The sequence below is a fragment of the Manacus candei genome, unplaced genomic scaffold, assembly GCF_025592945.1.
Source record: "Manacus candei isolate 608988 ecotype Guabito, Panama unplaced genomic scaffold, ASM2559294v1 h1tg000015l, whole genome shotgun sequence".
Lineage (NCBI taxonomy): Eukaryota > Metazoa > Chordata > Aves > Passeriformes > Pipridae > Manacus > Manacus candei.
The window spans coordinates 20,492,720-20,517,620 of NW_026138063.1; the positions used below are offsets into that span (position 1 = coordinate 20,492,720).

The 24,901-nt window shown below is 53.1% G+C and overlaps 2 protein-coding genes across 2 annotated transcripts in view; both read left to right on the plus strand.

Annotated features, from left to right (window-relative positions):
- Positions 1 to 831: 831 nt before the first annotated feature.
- FOXL2 (forkhead box L2) lies at positions 832 to 3,064 on the plus strand. Its single transcript, XM_051782091.1, has one exon. The coding sequence runs from the start codon at positions 975 to 977 to the stop codon at positions 1,893 to 1,895; it is 921 nt and encodes a 306-aa protein (XP_051638051.1). The 5' UTR covers positions 832 to 974; the 3' UTR covers positions 1,896 to 3,064.
- A 21,546-nt stretch (positions 3,065 to 24,610) lies between these two features.
- The window catches only part of PIK3CB (phosphatidylinositol-4,5-bisphosphate 3-kinase catalytic subunit beta), a 106,423-nt gene continuing 106,132 nt past the window's right edge, over positions 24,611 to 24,901 (plus strand). The window contains exon 1 of the mRNA XM_051782071.1: positions 24,611 to 24,672. The gene's annotated coding sequence lies outside the window, so the exon portion shown is untranslated. The remainder of the gene's footprint in view (positions 24,673 to 24,901) is intronic.

The window sequence follows — 24,901 nt, forward strand, 5'->3', positions numbered from 1 at the left end:
GGCCAGCTGAGACGGCCTGTCTGCTGTTCGGGGAGGCTCTACCTGAAGGCAGGAAAGGGGAAGGAGTGGGGGAATGTCAGTGCTCCAGGAACCGTGTGAAATACGATGAAAAGCCCTCCAGGGAAACGGTCAGGAAAGCTGCCTGGTGTGTCATCCCCCGCCCCGCCACCCTGCCCTGGCCCTCGAGTCGCCTGTCAGAGCGTACTTTGCGGGGAGAGAGAAGGGGCGACCTGACACCTTTTGCTCTCTTGCCTCCTGCAAATAGGAGCTGCAAGAACCGACTTGCAGGGAGCGGCAACAGCCTCCTTGTGCTCTCCAGGAGCGATCGGTTGGCGGGGCCCGCGGCCAAGACATATAAACGCGGCCGCGTGTGCGGCTGGACGTGTGACAGCCGCCGTGGCGGGGGCGAGCGCCGCGGGCACACCCCCTCGCACCCACCGGGCGGGCAGGGAGCGCAGCGCCGCGGGCCCCACCGGGCTCCGAGGTGGGCGGCAGAGGCTCCCTGAGCACCCCCCGGACACCGCCCCCCGTCTCCCCGCCCCCGGCGGCGCGGCGGGGCCGGGGCGGTTCCGCGCCGTTCCGCGGGGCCACGTCGGGCCGCGTGTGCGCGGGGCTGAGCGCGGCGCCGTGACTGCGGGGTGAACTCGGCCGTGCCCAGCGGCTCGGCCGCGATAGGGGAGCGGGCTCTTGACGAAAGCGGAACTCGGCCGGGCCCATACAAATCAGAAAAGAGCCCGGCCGCCGCGGCAGAGGGGAGCGGAGCCCGCGGGGGCAGGGACGCCGCGGCCGCCGCGCTGCACGGACCAGCGGCGCCGCGAGAGGCGCCTCCCCATCTCCGTCCCGGTCCCGGCTCCGGCCTCGGTCTCGGCGAGCGCGGGGCGGGACGGCCGCCGGCGCCGGGCTCCGCGCACCGGGCAGCGCTCGGCACCGCGCGGCGCTGCGCTGGCCGCCCCGGGCGGCGGACACGGGGCACCATGATGAACAATTACCCGGACGGCGAGGAAGACACAGTGGCGCTACTGGCTCATGACACCAGCGGCAGCAAGGAGCCGGAGCGAGTCAAGGAGGAGCTGAGCACGGACAAGGGCCCCGAGAAGCCGGACCCCTCGCAGAAGCCCCCCTACTCCTACGTGGCCCTAATCGCCATGGCCATCCGGGAGAGCGCTGAGAAGAGGCTCACGCTGTCTGGAATCTACCAGTACATCATCAGCAAGTTCCCTTTCTACGAGAAGAACAAGAAGGGCTGGCAGAACAGCATCCGCCACAACCTCAGCCTCAACGAGTGCTTCATCAAGGTGCCCCGGGAGGGCGGCGGCGAGCGCAAGGGCAACTACTGGACCCTGGACCCCGCCTGCGAGGACATGTTCGAGAAAGGCAACTACCGCAGGAGACGAAGGATGAAACGGCCTTTCCGGCCGCCTCCGACCCACTTCCAGCCTGGCAAGACCCTCTTCAGCCCAGACAGCTATGGCTACCTGTCCCCGCCCAAGTACTTGCAGTCTACCTTCATGAACAACTCGTGGCCGCTGGCGCAGCCCCCCGCGCCCATGCCCTACACCTCCTGCCAGATGTCTGGCGGGAACGTCAGCCCCGTCAATGTGAAAGGACTCTCGGGCCCGGCGTCCTACAGCCCCTACTCGCGGGTGCAGAGCATGGCGCTGCCCAGCATGGTGAACTCCTACAACGGCATGGGCCACCACCACCACCACCCGCACGCCCACCACCCGCAGCAGCTCAGCCCGGCCAGCCCCGCACCGCCGGCGGCCCCGGCGGCGAACGGAGCCGGCCTCCAGTTTGCCTGCGCCCGTCAGCCCACCGAGCTGTCCATGATGCACTGTTCCTACTGGGAGCACGACAGCAAACACAGCGCCCTGCACTCCCGCATAGACATCTAGGGAGGCTCCGGCCGGCCGCCGTCACAGAAATGCACCGGCCCCGCTGCCCCTCTCCCATCCGGCCGCGTTCCCCTGTGCTCTCGTGTCTCTTCTCGTCCCTTAGCTGCAGACTTTCCTCTCTCTCTGCCCAAACTGTCGCAGTGGGTAAATAGCAGCCTCGCCCCGGGTGTAGTGTCAGTGCAGGAGCCGTCCGGCCATGAGAAGAAGGCAGTGTAAATGTGGGAGCTTCCCCGCGGGGCTGCGCCGGGCGTCGGCGGCCGGGCCGCCTGTCTCCGAGCGAGTGGGGATTCACCGAGTGTTTCTCTGCTTGTGTGTGTGTGTGTGTGTTTGTTTGTGAGTTGTTAGTTTTGGTTTGGTTTTGGTTTGTTTGGGGTTTTTTTTTTGGGGGGGGGCAGGGGAGCATGTAATTAAAAAATAAGCTGTTTAGCCCTCAAAATTATGCTCCTTTGCAATTCGGCCGTAATCTTTTCGGGCCCGGCCTTGGGGAGAGTAAAGTGGAGCTTGTAAATAGCAGAGGCATTTTCACGCGTGCGGTGCAGGGCTGGCGGGGCCTATACACTACTGTGTGCCCGCGGTGCTCGTCCTCCTTCTCTTCGCGTTTTCTGTCTTCTTCCTCGCTCTGCAAAGCACTGCGCTTCTTCCGAGCTGTGCCTTTTCGTTAAAATAGTACTTAACGTGGGGACTGCTGTAACAGCAGATGTGCGATATTGCTGGTTAACACAAACCAAAAAACAAAACCTGCCAGGGTCACTCCTGAAACGTTTCGGCAGTGGGAAATATATTTTTTAAAGGAGACAATGTCCTCTGAGGTCTTAAAAGTAATTTTATACAAGTCTAAAAATATATTTTGATGTTTTTAAAAACAAGAGACTGTTTCCTGTAAATTAGAATATTTTTCAGTGTGCATATTATTATTAATAATGAAAGTTTAAACTATCTTCGTTTTTTCCCCCAAACCTGGCCCCAAATGGATTTTCCAGTAGGTTCTGCTTTTGAGTGCTTGACGTTTTTCTTAAAAAGTTTTGATCCTTCAATTTTACATAGGGTAATGTGAAAAAAATAGCGTTTATAAAACAGGGGCCAGTTCATAGCGATCCTGTAAATGTTTGTGTAAGCTGATAGATATTGTGGCATAGTACCATTTTGGGACCAACTTTTCTAGAGTGAACTAGCACTTTTATTGTACTTTCTAGCATTGTAAAGTCTCCAATAAAATGCCTTTCCTTCTTTCCATATCGTTGTATTTCACTCCGCTCCTCCGTGCTCGGGATCGGTTAGCGGCGGCAGAGAATGGGGCGGGCGCCGTGTGCCGGGGCCGCTCGGCGCTGCCCGGCCCGCTCCTGGCGGCGGGCACCGCTCCCGGGGCCGCTCCCGGGGCCGCTCCGCCGCGGGAACAGGCGGCTATGCCCGAACTCTCCATCGGCTCCGTGATGCACCGGCGAGCTGCGCTCCCGCCGAGAGCTCCGGCGGGGCCGCGCCGGCCGCTGCGGGACCGTTTCGGTGGCTCCACAGGGGTGAGCGCGGCCGGGCACGGGAACGCCTCCGCTCCGGGACGCGGCAGCTGCCGGCACCTCGCCCGTGTACCCAGCCCTCTGGGCAGTGCCTGCGGCTATGCCCGCAGCGGACCCCGGCTCCGCTTTCATTTCTCTCCCGCCTGCTCGGGGCGACGCAGCGCGGCTCCGCGTTATCCCAGGCCCGGCCGCGCTGCACAGCGGCCTGCGCCCCATCCGGGCCACGGCCGGGGACGGAGCCGGGAGCCACCGGCGGGTCCCTCTTTCCTCGCCGGGCCGATGGCTGCGGCAGCGGCGCTCCGGAGGCCTGGGCCTCGCTTCGAAACCTGCCGGCCCACGGGGACAGCGGCCCCTGCGCGGGCTCCTGCGGGTCAGGAGGGGATGGGGCAGGCGGGGTGGCCCTCGCCCAGTGCCGGCCCGGGATGCAGTGGGTCCTCTTAGATGCCGACCTGGGCCAGGCTTGCAGTTCTGCGGCAGGAGTGGGGATGCGGGTGTTCCGCTTCCCGGGCCGCGCGGGCTGCTCCCTGTCCCGGAGAGGGACTGCCGGGGGCGAAAACCAGTGCTGGGGGTGAGCACTCCCCGCCTGTTGCTGGAGGCCTGCAGAGTGACCCGCGGGTCAGCCAGGCCCTTGCCCGGCTGCCTGACGGTCTTCCCTTTTGCTAGGGCCTGCTGCAGCCTCTCTGAACGGGAGGAAGCGGCAGCTTCCAACCTGGGCGCAGAAAGCCGTGGGGGGACGTGGGGACCGGTCGCCTCTCTGCCGCGGCGCCACTCGGCGAGCACGGCCAGGGCAGAAGGGCTCCAGGGGCACCCGCCGGGCCAGCCCGGGCACCCTGCTGTGCCCCCTGGCCCCGCTGCTTAGGCCCTGTCCCCAGCGGGAGGGCGCTGAGAGCGCTGGTACGGCCGAGGGGCTCCAGTGCCGGGCCGACAGGGACGCACAGGAGCGGAGCCGCTGCAAGGCGGCGGTGCCCCGGCCGCTCCGCGCTGTGCGCAGGGGCTGCGGGCCGAGCGCTGCCCTGGTGCCGGGAAGGAAAAAACCTGGCCTCCACACGGACACTGGTGTAACGATGGGGCGAAAGGCCGGAGAGGGGCTGCCAGTGCACATGGGACACGGCCGCGACTCGCGCCTTTGCCACCCGTGCCTCTGCGGGAGCGGAGCGCTGTCCCGCGACTCAGACCTGCCCGCGGCCTTCAGAAGGGAGCAGGTGGTGGAGGGGAGAGGGAGCACCGCTCACAGGCCTCGGGGATCGGAGCTTTGCACCGGAGGGCTCAGGGCCTTGGCTGCTTGTTCCTTATTTAATAGGTACTGCCAGTCCCGCTAATTTCCTCCACGGTGCGTCGGAAACAAGGGAAACCCCCGCCGCCGGAGGTGGGCATGGGGAGAAGGGAGGGAGGGATTACCGTCCCGGACCCCGCACAGGCCCACCGGCGCCTCCCCGGTCTCCTTCCTGGGCTGTGCTGTCGCTCGGCCGGGCTGCAGCGCCCTTGGCAAGCACCCGGGGACTGCTGGGGCTCGGCGGCTTTGGGTGAAGCGATACCTGGCAGTGCCAGGTGCTGCGGGAGAAGGCGGTAGCCCGGGACCGGGCAGGGTCGTGCGGCCCCCGGGGCTACTCCGGTTCCCGGGGGTCTTTACTAGTGCTTTATCAGTGCCCGTCTGAGTACACACAGAGAGACAGAGAGCCGCGCGTTTGGGAAAGGAGCGGGCCGGCAGGGACATGAGGCCGCTCTCCGGGCCGGGCCGGTGCCCAGTCCGTCTGCTGGACTCCTTGTGCACGGGCGAGGCTCCGATCGCCTTCACCCCGGGCTCCCCTCGCCGCTCCCCGACAGCAGCGCGGCCCCGAGTCAACTGCGGCCATTGCGCCTGTAGGATGTTTTCACGATCGTTTTCTGTATTTTATAAACAGAGACTGCACTGAATGTAAACTTCACAGGGAAATCACGGCGAGAACCCTGCCGCCGTCCCGGGCTGGCCTGGCGGCGCTTGCCGGGCACTGTCAGGCTGTGGCCCGGGGCAGGGCTGGTCCTGCCGGCAGCAGCTCTGCCTCTGCCGCTGCCGGGAGCGGCCGGGCCGCCCGGTCAGTCCTGCCGGCCTGGGGAGGGGGCGGCCATCACGTCCCTGCTCACTGTGCTTGCCTGGGCAGCGGGGGCCGGCCCGTGGGGAGCCGCCGCGGACCGCGCCGTGCGATACTGAACACCCAGCACCGACACGCAGGGATTAAGTGTCCCACACGAACCCGCTGGGCAGCCTGGCTGATGTGTAGGGTCGGGCCGCATCCCGACAGTGGCACTTGGGACGACAGGGGCTGGGCAGCAGAAGGGGTCTGTACCGACCCCTCGTGCAGGCAGCTCCGTGGGCACGAACAGCGCCAGGGGTGCTCACGGCGGCTCAGAAGTCCCTCGCTCCGGGCAGCCACGTCAGCCGATCCCGCGGGTCCCACCTGCCCCCGGCCGCGCCGCTGCCCAGCCCCGTCGGCCCATTTACAAAAGCCGAGCGCCGAGCTCTTGGCAAGAGCTGGGGTTGCGCGTTGTGTAAGGTCTTTCCCCGTTATATAAAGGACGGCAGGGGGAATGCTCCACGGAGCGGGACGCACTCCCCGGGACAGCACCTTGGCGCAGAGCCTCCTCCGGCCGCGGGGCTGCTCCGGGGGCCAGAGCCGGGCCAGGGGGCCTCAGGGCCGCTGAGCCGCCGCCACTGCCCTTAAGGAACGGTCCCGAGTTTACGCAACGCTGGAGAAAGATGAAAGCAGAAGAGCGAGGGGTGTTTTCTCCCTGCCCGGAGCGGGCGTGGAAGCAGACTGCCTCGGCCACTGCGGGAGAGGCAGCGCTGCCCGTGGCCTTCGGGGGAAGGGCCGGGTTTTTCCCCCGACGCTGAGCGGGCTCCTACAGCCCCTCTGCTGCTCTGGCACACCGGGGCAGTGCCAACCCGGCGGGATGTTCTGCGGCCGTAGCTTTTTCTTCCTCTCAGGTCCTTTGCGCAGGCCGCAAAGGTCCTTTGAACCCCTGGCCGGAGTCAGAGGGTGGCAGAGCCCTCGGCACCCCGGCCGGTCCCCGCCAGCACGGCACGGCACGGCTGCCCTCTGCCTGCGGGCCGGCGGGAGCGCGAGTGCCGAGGGACCCCGGGAGAGCTGCTTCGGCTCCTCTAGTCGTGCCTGGAGCGGGTGGGCGACGGTGGCGGTGGCTGCGAGCAGGGCAGGGCAGAGCCGTGCTCCGTGGGGAGACACACACAGGGCTCTTACCTTGCACCCTCCCTCCCGCCCCGGCCGGAGCGCCAGGTTAATACCACCTGATTCCTGGTATTCTTGTCCGTGTTTTAAGTGGTGAAAAAGTCACTTCCAGTCCCATGGTCCGCGTTTCACCCTGAACTCATTGAAAAGAGAGTGCGGGGTCAGGACTGTTTATTATACAACCAATTAAAACAGGAAAATATGCAAAGGCTTCATTCAGCAAGATCCGGCTATTGTTAAGCCGAAAACGATATTTTTGTTTCAAAAATAAAAAAGTACATTTGTTACTTAAAAAATCTCCGCTCTGCGTGTGTGACGGACGCGGCTCCCGCCGGTCGGGAGCGCGGCGAGCTCCGGCGACCCCAGCTCGCCGCCTGCCCTGCGCCTCGGGCCCGACCCGGCCTGGGTGGCCGAAGGGCGGCTCGACGGGGCGGGCAGGGTCCCGCTGGGCTCGGCCCTCCCTGCGGGGTCAGCTCCTGCAGCCAACCTCAAACATGGGGGGCCAGCTCCGTGCGGGGGGACACGGGCAGCCGGCGTGGTGTTTTGGGCAATAGAAGCTGATGAAAAAAATACTGCCAGGACTAAAAAACCGGACACTGTAGCGGGCTCGGTCAGAGCCGGGATATCCAGACAGGAGAGCCCCAAGAAGCGCTGCAGAGCCCCGAGAGCGACACTGAGCCCCGCCAGCGGCGCCGGCAGCTCTTGGCACACCTTGGCAGCCGGGAGCGGGGGAGAGAGGGAGGCCGCGGGCGGGGCTCCCGGGTCTACCGTTCCCCTCCGACTTCTCCCTTCACCTCTGCGGAATCTCCCAGAAGTCCATTCCGGGGTGTGCGTGGCATCGCCGCCCTTGGCAGGGCTGTGCTCTGCGGCGGTGTCACATCTGCCTCGCAGCAGGGATGAGGCCCCGCACAGGGCAGGCAGGGAGGAGGCTCCTCCCGGCGGGGTCGACGCCCGCTCCGCGGCCCGGAGCCGCCGCGGCATCGCTGCCCGCCCCAGGTAGCCCTCGGGGATGTGCTGAGCCGCGGGCCTGGGAAGCGCTCACCAAAACAATCGCTCGGGCTGGCCTAGTCCAATGAGTTTATTTTAGTCCTAGAGCTGTATTGAAAACATTAGCTGTGCTTCTTGTGGTTGTTTACAGTATGTTGGTCTCAACATCACAGCCGCCCTTCTGGAAAAGTCTTACAGGATTCAGACAGAGGGAAACCAACACAGAAGTGACTCGGAAAGCATGATGGCCAATGATTAATCAAATCAGAGACAAGAAGGCGGAGGTAATCAATGAGTTTTCACTTATAGTTTACTTGAATGGACATCTTTTTCCTTTTTCTTTTCATAAGTTTAGAAACACATGGGGCTTTATTAGCCAAACAAGGAGCTGCAGGGTTTGGTGGGCTGGTGGGAATCCGTTCCAAATCAGCTGCATGTTTCCTGAAGTGCAATTCGGCTTTCGACAAAACCTTGTTCTTGTTCCCGCCCAGCGCTCGGCGCCGGGCACCAGGCAGGGCTGCGCCCCGCGGGAGCCCACCCGCTCCCGCTTTCGGGACCTGCCCCTTCTGCCCAAGAGAGGGGCTCGAGAACCACAGATCACGAACGCGTTGGCAGGGCAGGAGGGCCTTGCTCTCCCTCAAGTTGCACAGTGAGCAAATACGGTGAGAAATCTCATCAGGTGTGATCTTAAAGTGAAACAGCGGCTCTCCCTGCTCGGCCTTTGGGAGAGGGTTTGCGCACTGTGTAAGGCCCTTCCCCGTTATAAAATGACGGCAAGAGGAACGTCATCCTTCCCTGAAGTGCCGGGGGTCCCGAGGTCGGTTTTCCCGGAGGGCGCAGGCGCGCACACAGGTGGCTCCTGCCACAGACGGAGGCTCCTGCCTTCCCAGCTGGCCCTTTAAACCCTGCGGGTTTGCTGGCAGATGAATGGTTCACCTACCTTCGTTTAATTTCTTTCCCTCTCCAGCGGGATTTTCCCCCCACACCACATGAATAACAAATTCGGAGAGATCACGACGTAACGGGGCGGAATCTCACCTTTGTGGTTCACAGTGACTGTTTTCGATGACAGGAGGCAGCACGGGGGGAAAGCGGGCACGGAACGATGCAAACCGCCCCGAGCCGCGGGCTGGCCCTCGAAGGGCATTTTACTGACGGTTGATGGAGATCTGGCGCTTGAATCGGGCGGAGGCATCTGAAAAGAAACGTGGGCCTTCAGTAAATGGGCTGTGAGACAGTGTGGGGAGAAGATTCGTGATTTTTGGGCTGTCGGGGTAGCTTCCACTTCCTCGGGCAAGCAGGGCGTGCAAAGGTGCGGATTGTGGGGCCAGCTGTCTGCTCCGCCGCAGAAAAAAGTTACTGACCTGTTGTTTAACATGCGGCGCCTGTTTCCCCGTTTTTTCCCAACGATAACTGGGGTTCTTTTCGTTACTATCGTTCTGTTCCATGAAAACCCAAACAATCAATAAAGGACAGGGCGAAGCTGAGCACAACACGAGGCGCAGTGTCCTAAGTTATCAAAAGGGGAGAGAAACTAAAAGGAGTCACTCGCTACACGTCTTTTTTTTTTTTTTTTCAGGTGTTGCTTTTAACAAGATGTTCGGGGAAAAAAATATCAGGCACATGTTGAGGATGCGCTGCGTTTCCTCCGCTCCTTGATTTGGAGGCGATATCTCTTGGTGCTTATCAGCGACAATGTGTGCGGCATCTGGTACGTGGCTCCTGAACCCTCCCCGCGCTCGGGTACAAGTGGTTCTTGCGGCACGAAGGCTGCCCCGCAGCCAGCCCCGCAGCCAGCCCCTCAGCCTGTCCCACCGAGGGGCTGCTGCCAGCCCCGGCGGAGAGTCAGAAGCGGTGCCGGGAACGGCTCGTACAGCCCGGACAACGAAGTCCCGGGAAATGTTGGTTGCCTGGCTAATAAAACACCCCCGAGGCGCAGGGGGATGCCGGGAGGTCTTTCGGGGGGAAGCAAGTTGCACGGTTCTGAGGTTTGGGCAGCCGGAGTTCTCCCTTGATTCGTTTTCGTCAAGGTTTTGGGACCGTACCAGCCCTTTCTGCCTTCAAACCAGCCCCAAGCGGGGCAGGAGGGGCGCACACCCTGCGTCCGGGAACGGCCACTTGGATCCCCGCTGGTACCAGTGGGAGAGGGATTCCCGAGGCACTTTAATCCGTGTCCTCACGGTTTGCCATGGATCCAACGTCCCCAGGGCGCGGGGCAGCGGCCGGGCCGGCAGCGGGGGCGAGGCGGGCAGGGACAGGGACAGGGACAGGGACAGGGACAGGGACAGGGACAGGGGCGGCCTCTCGGTCCCCGGTCTTACAGGTTGCCTTTCTGGTTCCTATGATGCCTCCGAAATACGGGGACGTTTTCAAGAAAGAAGTAGATTTTAAAAGTTAGCACTAATGTTTTTAAAAATACTCATCATTGCTGATATCTCTTGTAGAGCAGCCTCCTGCCCCGCCTGTTGTGGTTCCAGTCCACTGAACAGTCCTTCTCTTTCCCTACTCTTTCCCCAAAATCAACGAGCTTGCTTTGGAAGCCTCTTAATTCGCCTTTTTTTTTGATAAACCACTGTTCAGTTCAGACCAGAGCAGCTAGTGTTGTCTGAGACAGTCACCAGTTGCCTTAGCATAGAAATGGGAACCACTTGTTTAAACATCTTCAGGTCCCAAAATCTCTACGAGCCATCGTAGAGTAGTTTTTGTGGGGTTTTTTTTGGTTTTCTGTTGGTTTTTTTTTCCCTTCCCGAAGCGGGAAGGGAACGAGAGGATTACAGGGAGGAATGTCTGCTCCGGCCGCTACAAGCACCAGAAGATTTCGGTTTGCCTTTTTCTTTTTTTTTTTTTCCATCAGTTTTTCCATTCCTAGAGGAAAATTTTTCAGTATCTGAATCAAAGTGCGTGATTCCAACTTTTTTTTTTTTCCCCTGTTGTTTTGTTTTATCTCAACCCTTTTTTTTTTTCTCATGTTTTCATTTAAAAAGTGACAGATTTGGTGGAACCCTCAAGTGTTTCCCATTAGAGGCGGAGAGTTCACCAGTGCGCCTTTCTGATGTTGCACATGACACGTTTCGGAGTCTGAAGCAAAGAGCACACCCTAAGTAGTTGCAGTTGGCCCGATGCGGCGGTGCCTGTGCCTGCACCTCCCGGCCCGCCGCTGCCCTCTGCCGGGCCCGCACCTCCCCGCACCTCCCCGCACCGCCCGAGGGGAGCGGCCCTTCGGCCCACAGGGCTCCTCTCTTCCCCCCGCCGTGCTCTCAGCATCGTCCCATTGCCAGAAAACACCCAGAAAAAAAAATAAAAGCCACGGGGGGTGTTTCCCAGCCTGCGGGACGTTCTTCGCGCCGTCTTGAAATGTGGGGAATTCCTGGGATATAAATAGGCGGTTGCACATTTTCTCCTTTTGCCTGCTCCGTTTCCCTCGTGGATTCTGCTCTGCTTTTTGCTGCTGCTCTCTTTCTCTCGCTGATACCACCGGGGCTGCAGCCCTCCCTTCTGGCAGCAGGCTTTTACCATTGCTCTCGTGTCCTGTATTTTTAACCACTAATCTGTCCTGTAAGGAAAATTCCCTTTATGTAAGAAGTCATCATGAATCCTCATGTTTTGGAGTGTGGCCCTGTACAAATATTAACAAAGCAGTGTGGAAAGCAGCACTTGGTTAGGAGAACTAGAAGGTGTCAAGTAATCTTCATAGCCAAATTTTCTTGTAAATATGTGCAGGATGCAATCCTTTGGCAACTGAGACCTTATAACTGTAGAAAATGGGTTTATACACATTTACTGACATTTTTAGTGATAAAACTTAATTTTATATTACTCAGACTCAAAAAATCACTGTGTGGTCATGGATCTTGGACAAATGAGGATGTATCAGCTATTACCTTTTATTTGAGGAAGAACTGAATATTTATAAAGTATTAGGAGTAACAGAGTTCGCTAAAGAAAATCAAGTGTGGTGGATCCTAGAGAAATGTAAGAACCAGTGAAATAACTGATGCTACAGACAGAAGGATGTCCTGGTTTCCCTGCTCTGCCGTGAGCTCCTCACTGGAGCCTGACAGTGCCCCTTCCCTGTTTCAGTTCTCTGCTGGGGCTGGGCAGGGGGATTTGTGTGGGGCAGCGTGACTGCCAGGGATTCCCCACGGGCTGAACAAGCCGAGGAAGATCACAGAGATGACTCAGCAGGCACTGGAGGATGAGCTGAGCTATTGTTGCCTCTGTTGCCAACAGAGGAATACAGACTGCAAGTGAATCCCTGAGGATTTGGCGGCCCAGCTCTGATGGTGGGATGTCAGTTTGCAGTGGGAAGGACTGACCTAGGCAAGCTCTCCACAATGAACAAACTTATATGCCTTAATTTTCCAGGGTTGTTTTTTCTATAGCTCTTTCAACTTCTGAGTGACAAAGAATGGAGCAGAGCTGAATTTTAGACTCACTGAGCACCCACAGCTGGAGCCAGTGCAGTGGGAAGTTGAGGTGCTGGCTATTTCTGAGGGGAAAGTGCTAACCTTGCATTGGGAATTCCAGGAGTGGGAAATTTTTTGTGGTTTATCTTTGTAGCTATTGTTGTATTTGTTTACTGTTCAAGCAAGATTGGGGCGTTGCTGCAATACTAGAGCACATGAAGCAGCTCCAGATCCTGGGAGTCCCCAGGCAAAATACTTCTATGATGTTTCCAGACTGTTGGCTACCTCAGGGGGAAGAGCACCCTGTTGCCCGAGAACTTGCCAGCACTGATGCTCCACTGGTGCAAATCAGCACAGTAGTAACAAAATCAGTGCACTCTCATCATATTAGGTGTGGATTTCTGCTTCTATTGACATAGTTGGTTAATAGCACTTTTGTCTTTGTCCTGTGCTTCATGTCACTGTAGCACAGAACAACTGTCATGATTTAACTTTTGTACTTTTTCCCAGAGAAAATGAGTGAGATGGATCATTTTCTGGTGGTCACTCAAGTATTTTCTGGCTAGCAGTCAGAAAGAAAACCCATCCACTCGAGACCCAGGTGTGGCAGGAGTAGGGTAGAAAAGGTAAAGCTTTGAGCATAGCTCTGTTCTCAGACTGTTTGGAGGAGGGTGCCTGTGGATTCGGCACTAGTGGATCTGACACAAAGTGAGAACTGTTTTGCTGTATCACTTACATTATAGTTGAAATGTGAAATGAGCTCCATGTGGCAGCAGCCAAAGGAAAGAAAAAGGGAAAGAAAAAAAAAGGAAGCACTCTCCAAAAGTTTCAGTTATCCCTTGAAGCTATATTACAACATCTACTGCTCTAATTGAATCAGTGTGAGAACTTTTCCCCTCCATTTAGATCACTGCTAGTCTCTGTCCACTTTTCCCTGGAGATGCACACATTTGATACCAAGATGTGCTGGGGACATCCACACCTAGGGTAGGATTTTAATGTTTGGTTTAATGTTTTAACTGCTGAAAAGGAAATGTCAATTCTTACATGCCTGCCAGAATCCATCATGATGTTCTCCCCCTTCTCTCCCCTTCTTTATAGACTTAGCACCAGGGTGTGAGGCAGGAAAGTTTTGTCTGACTAAAGGCTGCTAGATCTGCTCTGAGGATGTAATAGATTAATTAATCATTTCTAGGAAGTTTGTTGGGATGAATCAATAAAACTTAGAAATACTGGTGGCATCTGTGAAGGGCCCTTAAAAAGGCTAATTGTGATGAAGAAGCAATGTGGTCTTGATGCTGCTCAAACCCTACCACCCGGTTAGCCCTGAGGGGGAGCAGCATGTGAGGGCTTTTAACCTCTGAAAGGATGCCAAGCAAAGCCCACTCAGCATTGTGAGCCCTCATTTGTTACATTTACAGAGCATTTTTAGAAGTGTGGAGAAAATCTCTCCACATTTCAAAACATAAATGCTATTACACAGCACAAAATTACTTGGCATCTCAGAAAGCAGAAGCAATTGATACCCAAACACAGGTCTGCTCTGTAAGTATTCACATGTGCGAAACAATACGTGATCCACAAAAACATATGGCTCTTGTAGCAAATACATGGAATCGAGTTGAATTATGAAGACTTTGAAAAGGTCCTCACTATAAATGTACACAGCTCTCTGAAATGTCCAGCTAAGTTTAGTGCAACAATTAAAAACAGATAGATTGTCAGGATGCATAGACCAGGGGTAGAGTTAATTCAGTATGAAAGAAATGAGTGACTGGGAATGAGACAGAAGAGCAGAAGAAGCAGGAAAGGAGCAAGGAGGAATGGAGAGATGAAATGATAATAAGGGGGGGTAGGGAGAGACAGAATAGAAGTGGGGGGAAGAAAGAAGTGAAATAAAGTAGAGAGACAGAGAAAGAATGAAGGAAGTGTATGAGACAGGAAAGAGAAGGAGAGCAGCAAGAAAAATAATGACATTTTATTGTGTACTCTGGCAGCTTTCACTTTAGGAGAACAAAGCCTGCAGCAGACCTAAAGGCTACTACTTATGTATTAAAATATGTGAGAGGGTTTTTCTTTGGTTGTTTTATATATGTATGTGTACGTATAATTATATACATAAAACAACACAGAAATTACAGCCTTCCTGGGGATCTCCCCCTGTTCCCTGTACTCCCAGTTTTACCCATCCTCACAGGTTTTCCTGCACTGCCATGTGTCCAGCTGCAGTAATGTCCTTCCATGCATAGCACTGTGAGCCAGGGCTTTCTGTTTCAGTTTGCTCTTTGTTTCTGTCCTGCTTTCTAAGAGCTGGGAATGGGGGTTCTGGCTCCCCTGTTCTGCAGCCTCCAACTTCAGGGCTATCCACTGGGATATCTGTTGTTTGAGGTTGCTGTTTCCTTATGTTGATCTACATGGCAACATTTTAATTTTGCACTGGCTGATTGAAAATGTGTTAAATGTTTTATTGTTGAAATAGTTGGGGGGTGTGTGTTATTGGTTTTGCTTTGTCTGTCCCTGTACCTGCAAGCTGCTGGTAAAATGGCACCACTTTTCAAACTTTTTAGAGTTACAAGAGTCATTGAGTGATATCGAAATCTATCCATTTATCTGATAGTTTGACAGTGTTAAATATTGATCAGAATCCATCTGCCTCCATGTAACATCATCTTCTGCCTTTGGCTTGTGCAGTGCTGGGACCATGAGCTGCATATCTTTGACTGAGACTGTTCATGCTCATGCTCAGTAAATTGTGCTCTTTTACTGTCTGAGGAATAACACTTGGCAAGTTAAATGAATTGGATGTGATCATCCATCTGGCTTCAGGAAGGCTGTCTCAGGGAGACAGGAGCACTAGATGAGGTTTCTGGCTTGGGCAGATTGGTGTGACATGCATTTCTCTAGACAGTTGAGCATCCCCAGGAATTTCAAGTTCCTGCAGGAGTGGGTTGTGCTGCCAAACCTCCTTGCCATTGTACTTGTCCATGTGCTGGGCTGACTCCTCTCATTACACCAAATACACATTTTCTGGATCCTCTTAGCCGATCACAGGATTCATTTCAAAGCTGCCCATGGTCCCTGTGTGTGCCCTTCTCTTGCTTGAGGTCAAACTGTCACACCCACTACATTTAGCATGTTGAGGATAGTTCAAACTTTCCTGCTCTTGCACGGTGACTGGTTTGTTACTGGTTGTGTGCCTGGGTGATCCTACCCATACGACCAGCTCTGGGGCTTGCACTGATCCCTAATTTTGGATGTGCCATTCCAGCACCATTTTGTCTGACCTTAGACATTCTTCCCAGACTGTGAGAGGTCAGATTCCTTTAGTTTTCTTCCACACACTGTGGAGAGCTTCCTCTTCTCCAACGGTATCCTCAGGTCTTCCCATGATCATGTTTGTCCCTTATCCCTTCAGGTAGGGCCCCTTTGTGAGGAGTCCAAGGATTTTGTGGTTCAGTGATGGATACTTTATTTCCTGGTGCCATTGGAAATGACATCTCTGCATTTTGCTCTGTATGCTTTATTCCTATGCCCTGTTGCAGATGGCATTGTTCAAATCACCTTATCCAGGGTACCAAGTTTTCTAGTTTAAGCATGGTGCACTGGTTCATTAACTTTACATGGTTAATCTGTCATTTTTCTGAAAACAAAATGGCTTCTGGCAATTGCTGGACCATTTCTGAATGTCTTTTCTGCTGTTTTGGATAAAAATCTGAGCTAAATTTTGCCATTCTCCCTCATCATTTCCCTGTTTCATTTCTCATCATTCTAATAGTCCTGTTATGAAGACAAGAAACAGAAACATAGATGTTTAACACTTAACAATATCTTATTGTCTTACTGCTTTTGGAAAAGGGAATGGAAGAGGAAAAACCTCACATAGGGCTATAAACAAAACAGAAGGAAGTGAGTTCACTGTCCACGGGAAAGCACAGCTCTCCTGTGAAGGAGATTTTTCTTTCAGTGGAGGGGAAATGCACCATTGCTCTGATACTGAGCAGTTCTTTTCAGCAGACTACACTGCTGAAAAACTTGTGAGGAAGCCCCAAATATGCCCTGTCTACCCTGGGAGCATTTCTGATGACCATGAGGCTTCTAGAATCTGAGGTGGAATGAAAACATTGTTGGAGAATTGAGGATGAAACGGTTAAAAGGCCCCCCCAAAAAAATCTACAGACTTGGCAATCTTTGTGAGAATAGAAAATAAGCAGATTATTTAATGCCTCAAGTTTGATAAAGCACAAATATAACTGAGCATCCTCATTTTATTCTCTTCCTCCAGAAGATGGCAAAAGTTAGCTGGACTTAACACAGCCAGATGGAGGAAAATGTTCCAGGACTGTTTGTGCTATCCTCCAGTTTCAGGTCACCACTGGTTTAATGCTCCAGCTGCAAGGGTTGATCCCAAACCCACTGAGATAAGTGGTTGTTTGGAGCAAGCAGGCACTGCAGCTCCAGCACTGCTATGTGCTGGGTGAGGGGCCACTCCAGGCAACAGAAGGGGCTGTGGGGCTGCAGCAAGTGCTCCAGGAGCCATGCAAGTCCCAGCTATGGCCAGACATTTCCCTTCATGGGGGGGAAATTGTCAGTAACATCTTCATGGAGATCACAGCCAGAAATGCAGCTGTGAGAAGTTTCAATTTTACACACAAAACGTGAGAGACACCAGTCACAGTATTTGACAGTGCTCATAGCATTACAGACCTTCTGCTGAAGAAAAATCCCTTTGAGATTTGCTCCTTGAGTACTGAAGAGGTTAATTCCCACAAATACAACCTATATTTGGGCTAGGACAGCGTGGAGAACTTGCATTTACAGTGGAACCTTGACTGAAAAGAGGAAAGGATATATAACAAATATATAGAAAAAAAATCAGATTAAGTACAGATTTGGCAACTAGGATTTTTTTTCCAGCTCAGCAAGGAACTCTAGAAAAAGGAAAGAAATATTACTAATAAGATGAGAAGAGACACAAAATAAGCTTTTATTTCTCATGTAGTTAGTTTATTTTGTTCCTATATTTAGCTGGTCTGGCACTTTATAATTTCAACATTAGGAAAATGTGAGAGTATTTGAGTAAGGTGATACACTGAAGTCAAGAGGCTTCCTGCCAGCAGAGAAGGAGAACTGAGGACTGTTTGTTTCAAGGATGCTCCTGAGGTGGTTCAGCTTAACCTGGTGCTTATCCTGTGGTGAAGTTCTAATTTGATTCCAAACAAATTTGTCCTGACAATTTTTTCAGCCTAAGGGTTTTGACAGCTGCTGTAGCTGAGTGATGGATGCTCAGAGTGGATTTGTGCCTATGCCCTTGGAAGGAAAGGGAAGTGAGCAATGGGCCAGTTTGGAGGGTGTTTGACACCTTGCAAAAGCCAACACATGAGTAAACTGTGCTAACAACTCAGGAGCCCATGGCAGCTATTCCCTTCTTGAACATCCTCCAAGAGGAGGCAGGGATGTCCCTAGTTCCCAAAACTCCAGCTTTCTTCTTAGAACCCTTGCAGCAGGGCAAGACCAGAGGTGGGGCAAGGACATGTGAGCTCCCACCTGTGCTGCCTTTACATGGAGCTTTGGATGTGGACAAGATGCTCCCACTTGAAGACCCGTTTTCTCCTTTGGACAGTGTTCAATATATCAGCCACGTTGCTCGATCCACAGTAAGGTAGTGATTGTGTCTTCTGTTATGAGAAAATGTTCATGTCATAGTTGACTTCTTCGAGGTCATATCCTTATTATTCAAGCCAACTGGGAAATTTTAACAAAGTGATTCCCTGGGCCTCCACTCCCTGAGAAAAATACAAATTTATCAGAACAAAACCTTGATTTTTTTCATTTCAAAGTCTCTTAGTATGTCAAAATATTCTGTTTCCCATCCAGAAGCAGGAAAAAAATCTTGTTATCTCAACATTTTTGGCTGAGTTGGGTTTTTTTTCTGGGTAATTCAAATGTGCAGAAGGAATATTGCCAATGGCTGTTTTTAGCAGCATGAGAAACAATACCAACCACAGAGAAGGACCCTGCATCCATTGAAGTGACTCAGCAACACTACTTGTCAAGAACAAGTTCTGACCAGGTTGGCAGAGCCCTGCAACTGCTGCTGGGTGAGTTCAGTCCCACTGGCTGCGTCAGCCGTGCTTTCTCTGGCTGTGCAGAGGAAGCAGGGACACAATAGCTACAGCGGTAGGAAGCTTTCTAGCCTCACCCCTGCTTCCTCCCCACAGCAGGGGTATTACCTGCCTGTCCACTCCTCTCTGCTGTGTTCACCTTCTTATAATCCCTCTGCTCCAGCAGCTTTGCTTTGGATAGAGGGAGTCATGACCAAATTCCTGCAGAAATGAGACCATTCTCGAAGTATGTGTTTACCAGTGCACTGCTGCAAACTCTGAAGAAGCTGCTGCAGTATTAATAGCTTTGCTGCTGCCAGATGAAAGGAGGAGAGTGTTCAGATCTAAGAAATCAACAGATGTTATAGCAATTTGTGCCTTCTCTGTTATATTGCACATCAACGGGAACATGCTAAAGTGCTTTTTTGTACCGTTTAGCATCTGACATTTCAGGACATCTTGTAAGTGTGCATTAGGAGAGTGGAATGTTACTATATTTGTACTTGCAGATTTGGAATGAGAATAAAATCTGGAGAGATGCAATGTGCACATGGAATGTTTTCCAGAGGGGCTGAGGCTGAGGGAACCCAGCACAGTGAAGCTTGAGCTGTCTCGAAACTTCAGGCTGCACATGCAGGGAGGCAGAGCATGTATTGGTTTTGAAATGGAACTGAAAACTGTAGAAACTTGGAGCTGCTTCTCCAAACCTGCCTAATTGTGGGATCACAGGTACCATTGCAAATTACTGAAAAAGTGTGTTTGATTTTTGCAGTTACTCTCAAAACATGTTGTTGCTTGGATATGGGTGATGGCCCTCTGGCTAGTCACTTCAGAAGGGAGCTGTTGCCACTGCAAGGGTTACCTGGCTTTTACTGCTGACACCTAGTGGGGGCATGATACAGCCCTGCCTCACCGCAGCCATGGTACTGCACATCAGCATGATCTCTCTCCATGCTTCTCTCAGCAGTTTTCTGTTAGATCCCTCTTTTTCCCTAATAGTGGGATCTCTGGAGTCACCACAAGCCTTTAGTCAGCACAAGCACTCTCGTTTTTTTCAGGGCCCTGAGGGCACTAATAGGCCCCAATTAGCCTAAACAGACCCCTCTGGAGTCTCTGCTCACCCTTGCCCCAGGAAAGCTTTTTCAGCTTGTCCTGGAGCCTTCAGTATTGACCTGAGCTACATGACAGGAGTGCTGGTCTCCAGTCGTGGTCACACCTGTGTCTAGTCTGGACCCCAACCCACAGACTGATGTGGCCTGGCCTCAGACCTGCCTTGTCCCTGTGCACCTGCCTTGGAGACCTGGAGTGGGCAGGGATCTTGCTAGAGTGGTGAGGAACCAGCAGCCTTGGCTGCATTTTGGCATGGAAGATGGGCCTGAGGTGATGGGCCTAATGCTTAATTTGCCCATATTTGTGAAGGGAAAGTGAATTCTGTCCAGAGGTAAAAAAACCCTTCCACAAAAGGCACAGAAGCTCCTTCCTGGTGATTTGTGCAGGGAAGGTCAGTGTGTCCTAGAAGGCGGAGATGAATTGCAGATGCAGAAATGGTAAAATTTGTATCTCTCTTGCCCTGTTTTCCAGTACTTCTCCTCAATTAGCTTGTTTGCATGTTACCTTTCCTTTCTAGGTTTGGTTCTCTGCCGCTGGCTTGGCTCTGCTTTATCTTTCTTAAGAGTAACATCAGCTTTGAGGTCTCCTTTGCCCCCTCAGCCCCTTTGCTTTGCTGACAGTGCTCTGTGTTTCCAGCAGAGGCTGCCTTTGCAGTTAACAGGGTTCCAAGGTGTAAGGGTGAACTGCTTTTTCTCCCTCTGGAAGACCCTTAGACTTTTCCCTTTGACAGGTGAAGCTGAACTGAGCATATTTAACAAGCCCACAGCTCCCAGGGGTTTTCCATTGCAATTCAGCCACTTCTTCCCCCATGGCCAAGATGCAGAAGGATGCGTCCCTTCTCTCCTGAAGTCCAGTCCCATCACAATCCCTCTGCCACTGAGCAGCAGAGGCAAACAGAGACAGTCCTGCAGAGGGACTGTGGCTGGTCTGGCCTCCCCAGCTGGCGTGTTAGCTCACAGGCAGCTGGGAGGAGAGTGGGCCAGGAAAGGCTGTAGCACATGTAGGTGAAAACAGACACACAGAGAAAGGCTTTAGATGTTGCCGAAGCCTGGATGTTGTAATAACATTTAGTATGTCTATTCTTTTAAGGCTCAGATGAGTAAATACAGGTTGTTTTATGGTAAAACTTGGCTTTTTTACCCCAGATATGAGGAATCCCTCTCAGTACACCTGGAGATCTAGCAATGAGCACTGTTTTGGAGCCGGAATGTTTAAAAAAGGGGCAGTTGGCCAGAGAGCAGAGCAGAGCCACTGCCCTCACAGAGTGGTCCCTGTTGCTACATCCCACAGTGCCTCCATGTTTGCACCCTGGAGTGTTACAGGAGCTCATTTGAGGCACACAGGCTGCAATAGTGGGACCTACCCAAAGAACTTCACCCCGGCTGTAGGTAAATGTGCACAGGAGCCCTCATCCCGGGGTGCTGAGCTGTGGGCACAGTGCAATGCTTGGGCCCCTTCGGGCATCGCTGGGGCTGTCTGTGCTCCTGTCAGTGAGGGAGAATCTCCCACGGCCATCTCTGAGCCAGAGAATGTTTGCCTGAGGCTTCTTTGGAAAAACGTTCTGCTTCCAAAGTGAGTATCTGCTTGGAGTGAGCGTGCTCCCCGTGCTGCTCTGCCTTTTGGGCTGGTTTGGGGTATTTCACTTCACTACCCACGAGTCCGTGTTCAGGCCCCCGTGCGCTGGGTGAGCAGGGGAGTGGAAACTTCCATATCCTCGGCAGTCCCCGCTGCTCTCTGTTCCTCTCATGAAGCAGCGGCTCTCGGAGTCGGGACAGCAGGGCAGCTCCCGACGCCAAAGCCGCCAGCCCGGTGTGACCGATCCCAGCACCCCATCTCCGTGTGACCGACCCCAGTCCCCAGATCGGTGTGACCGATCCCAGCCCTCCATCCCCGTGTGACCAACCACAGCGCCCCCATCCTGGCGGGACCGATCCCAGCTTCCCCATCCCGGTGCGAACGATTCCATCCCAGCGTCACCGATTCCAGCTTCTCTACCCCGGTGTGACAAATCCCAGCCCTCCATCCCGGTGTGACCGATCCCAGCCCTCCCTCCCGGTGTGACAAATCCCAGCTTCCCCATCCCGGTGTGACCGATCCCAGCCCTCCATCCCGGTGTGACCGATCCCAGCCCTCCCTCCCGGTGTGACAAATCCCAGCTTCCCCATCCCGATGTGACCGATCCCAGCCCTCCATCCCGGTGTGACCGATCCCAGCCCTCCATCCCGGTGTGACAAATCCCAGCCCTCCATCCCGGTGTGACCGATCCCCAGGTTCGCCGCCAGGTGGCGCCGTGGGGCGCGTTGGTCCCTGAGGGCTCTGGGCTGGAGAGGGGCGGGAGGACCCGGAGCAGCGCCGGTGATCCCGGAGGAGCCCCGAGGAGCCCCGGTGATCCCGGAGGAGCCCCGAGGAGCCCCGGTGATCCCGGAGGAGCCCCGAGGAGGCCGGTCCGGGCGCACTGGTTGCACCACCTGCCGTCCCGGTACGGCGGGACCGGCGGGCAGCCCCCCGCGCCGCCCCCCGTCGCTCCCCGCCGGGGCCGGGTGGAGCGGTGGCTTTGCCGGCACCCCCGGAACGACAAACGTGCGGTCGGGATTGAGGGCTCGGCCGAAATGAGTGTTTGTAAAGCGCCGGGTAGGAGGGGCCCTGACCCTGCCCGAGCTGCTAGAGAGCAAAACCACTGTGAATCCGAACACTCCGTGGGTTCAGCAGGCGGGAGGAAGCCCCAACAGTAGGCAAGTGTGTGGTTATTGTACCTTACCTGTGCACACCCACGGCAGGTGTACAGTCACTGTGTTACCTGTGTGCAGTCACTGTGTTACAGGTATGCAGTCACTGTGTTACCTGTGCACACCCACGGCAGGTGTGCAGTCACCGTGTGTTACAGGTGTGCAATCACTGGGTGTTACCTGTGCACACCCATGGCAGGGCTGCAGGTCAAGTCCCCAGGGCGCTGCTGCCAACTGCACTGGAGCTGAAGCATCAGCGACACCTTTTGTTGAGGAGAAATCAAGTGTTAAGGTGCAGCACTGCAGAATTTCTGCCCCCTGGGGAAGTCGTTCTGTACGTGCCCATTGCTGAGGTCCTTAGGGCTGGTGGCATGTTCTCCACAGGGATTTAAGAAGGATCATTTACAAATACCTAGTTGAGTATTTACTACCCTTGCCTCAAATGGAATTGGGCCAGTTTATAAATACATGTCCAATCCTTTTCAGATACAGAGGAGTCTCAGCTCAATTTAAATCTTGTGGGAGTGAGTTCCATAGGTTAGTTATGTGCTGTATGGAAAAGGATTTTATAATTCAAAATATTGCCTTTGAAATTGCATTGTCATCTTATTCTTGTATTATTCAAAGAGGGTAACCAGTCAGCCCAGAGCTGACAACAGGACTTAAACAATATGTGTTAGTGTCAAAACATGTGAAGCATAAATGGGACTTGGTTACTGTCTACTCCCGTTAATGTCCAGATGCTTTCTAGACTTACTTTAAATTTCTCTTTGAAAAAGTATTTCTTCTCCTCAGATTTGAGTTTTCCACCCTTTCCATTTCCTTACTTATCCCTGTGTTCAAACATCAAGATAGGAAAGAGCCAAGCTTCTATCTCCTGTATTGATCCTATTCATTTCAGGCTGTGCTTCTATGAAGTCTTCTCTTACTCATTTCTTCTCTGTCCTAAGAAGTCCTGGTCTTTCAGTCATAATTTGAAATTTCCCAGGCCCTGTGTTATCAACATATTTCTGAAAATGAAGTAGCCAACAGCTTCAGGGCTGGTGTTTTACTCTGAAGCAGGCAGGGCTGTGATCTCCCTCCCATCTACTTAGCACTGCTGATGACTTTTTTCCCCACAAGCTAAAGAGTAGCTGCAGAGTTTCACATAATTACAGCTGTACAGCACTCACATACCTCAGGTTTCTACAAAGATTCTTTTGTTTCACTGTCCTATACCTCAAGCATCCAGGCACCTTGTTGCCTTCACTGGCCATATGCATTCCCATGAAGGCTTTCCAAAGCTGTTTGCAGTAATACCCAGGTAGATTTCAGCTTGGCACCATTAACTGTGAGCAGCACTGTCTGGAAACAACCATGCCTTATTGCTTTACCCAAGTACAATTATGTCTTAAAATGCCCAGACTGGGCTGGCCTTTATTTTATCCCCTGTAACTGAAATTTGGCTTGAAGTGTTTCTAACTACAGCCAGTAAATCGAGGCAAAACCCAATCCCTCAGCAGTAACTCATTCACCCATTGTCCAACAGTGTCTCCAATGATTTATTTGATGACTGTTGCTTGGCCGTGTAGGAGGTGAGCTGAGCAGTGGGAATGACAGGAGAACTGATGAAAAAGCAGGTTCAATTTAAAAGCAGCTGTACAGTGTGGAGAGTACAGCAGAGATGAGTGTGTGTTGGAGGTTGAAACATGCATTTCTCAAAGGAGTAGGAGGGGAAATCAAAACATGTGTGTCTTTAAATAAGCTAGTGTCCAGATTTTGTTACTTTTATTTAGGGTTATCCCAACAGGCCAGCTCTCAGACTTTATTGAAGTTTACTTTTGTAATGACTGGATTTTCTTCCCCTTTGGATTTTATCCAGAGGAAGTAGGGAGCAGCTATCAGTGAGCTTCCAGTAGTGCTCTGAGTAGCGGGCATGGCCGGCATATATGAAAGTAAGATAGCATTACGCATTTTAAGAAGTGGCAAAATTTGGCCTGTAGATATCACCACTATTTTCCCACTTATCCAGAGTATTGGTCATATGCCAATACAAAAAGCTGCCAACTAAAACGTTTTAAGAAAGGAAACACTGTTTGCAGCCTGAAAACAAATGTTTTCATTTCCCTGAAATATGTGCTGAACATATATAAAGAAGACTCAGAAGTGTCTAGTGAGGTTTAATATTTTGTAATCGTATGGATGAATTTGTTAACCTTTTTCACACTTTGTTCTTTAATAGATGAACATTGTAACTAATACTATTTAGTTAGAAACAGTACTTAAACACTGAAAACAAGAGGTAATGTAATGCAGTCGGATAAATCCATTAGAAAGGCAATAGTATAACATTAAAATGCCAACACCATGAAGTCTTTGTTGGTTTAAAATTCCTTTGCTGTTCTGCCACTTTCTTTGTTTCTTTATGCTACTGTTTTTTCTTGTAGCTGAAAACATCAGATGACCACGAGGGATGAATCTGCAGCAGTGCTGCCTCCCAGGATGTGTAGCTGCAGCCTCTAAGCCCAGTGTTGTGCAGCAGTAGGGATCCACGTGGCCGATTGTTTTGCAGACACAGTGGTGGCATATTTATGTATTTCTGAACTTGTTTTTCAGGATCCCTGGCTGCCTGTGTATCACGGAGCTTGCTGCTTAACAACAGAAATAAAGCACTTGTCAGGCAGAAGCAATTGTGTCAGTGCAAAATGGAATTCGCAAGACTAAAGTTTACACGAGGTAACAACAAAATCTACTGTTCCATTCTATTGGGCAACAAAGGTAATTTGTTATGCAACATAATGAGGACTTGTGTGTGATAGCGGAGGCTCTTGGTTACAGGGCATTGACATCAACAAGCCCATGCAGCTCATAGATGTAAGAGAATTGCTATATGTAGCACCGAATTCAAAAGCTTTCTTGTTATTATGGGAGGAGTGGTTTCCAACTTAAAAACTGCAGAGTAAAC

Excerpts from the sequence above, each read along its gene's own strand:
- FOXL2 (XM_051782091.1), top strand. The coding sequence starts at position 975 with ATGATGAACAATTACCCGGACGGCGAGGAAGACACAGTGGCGCTACTG.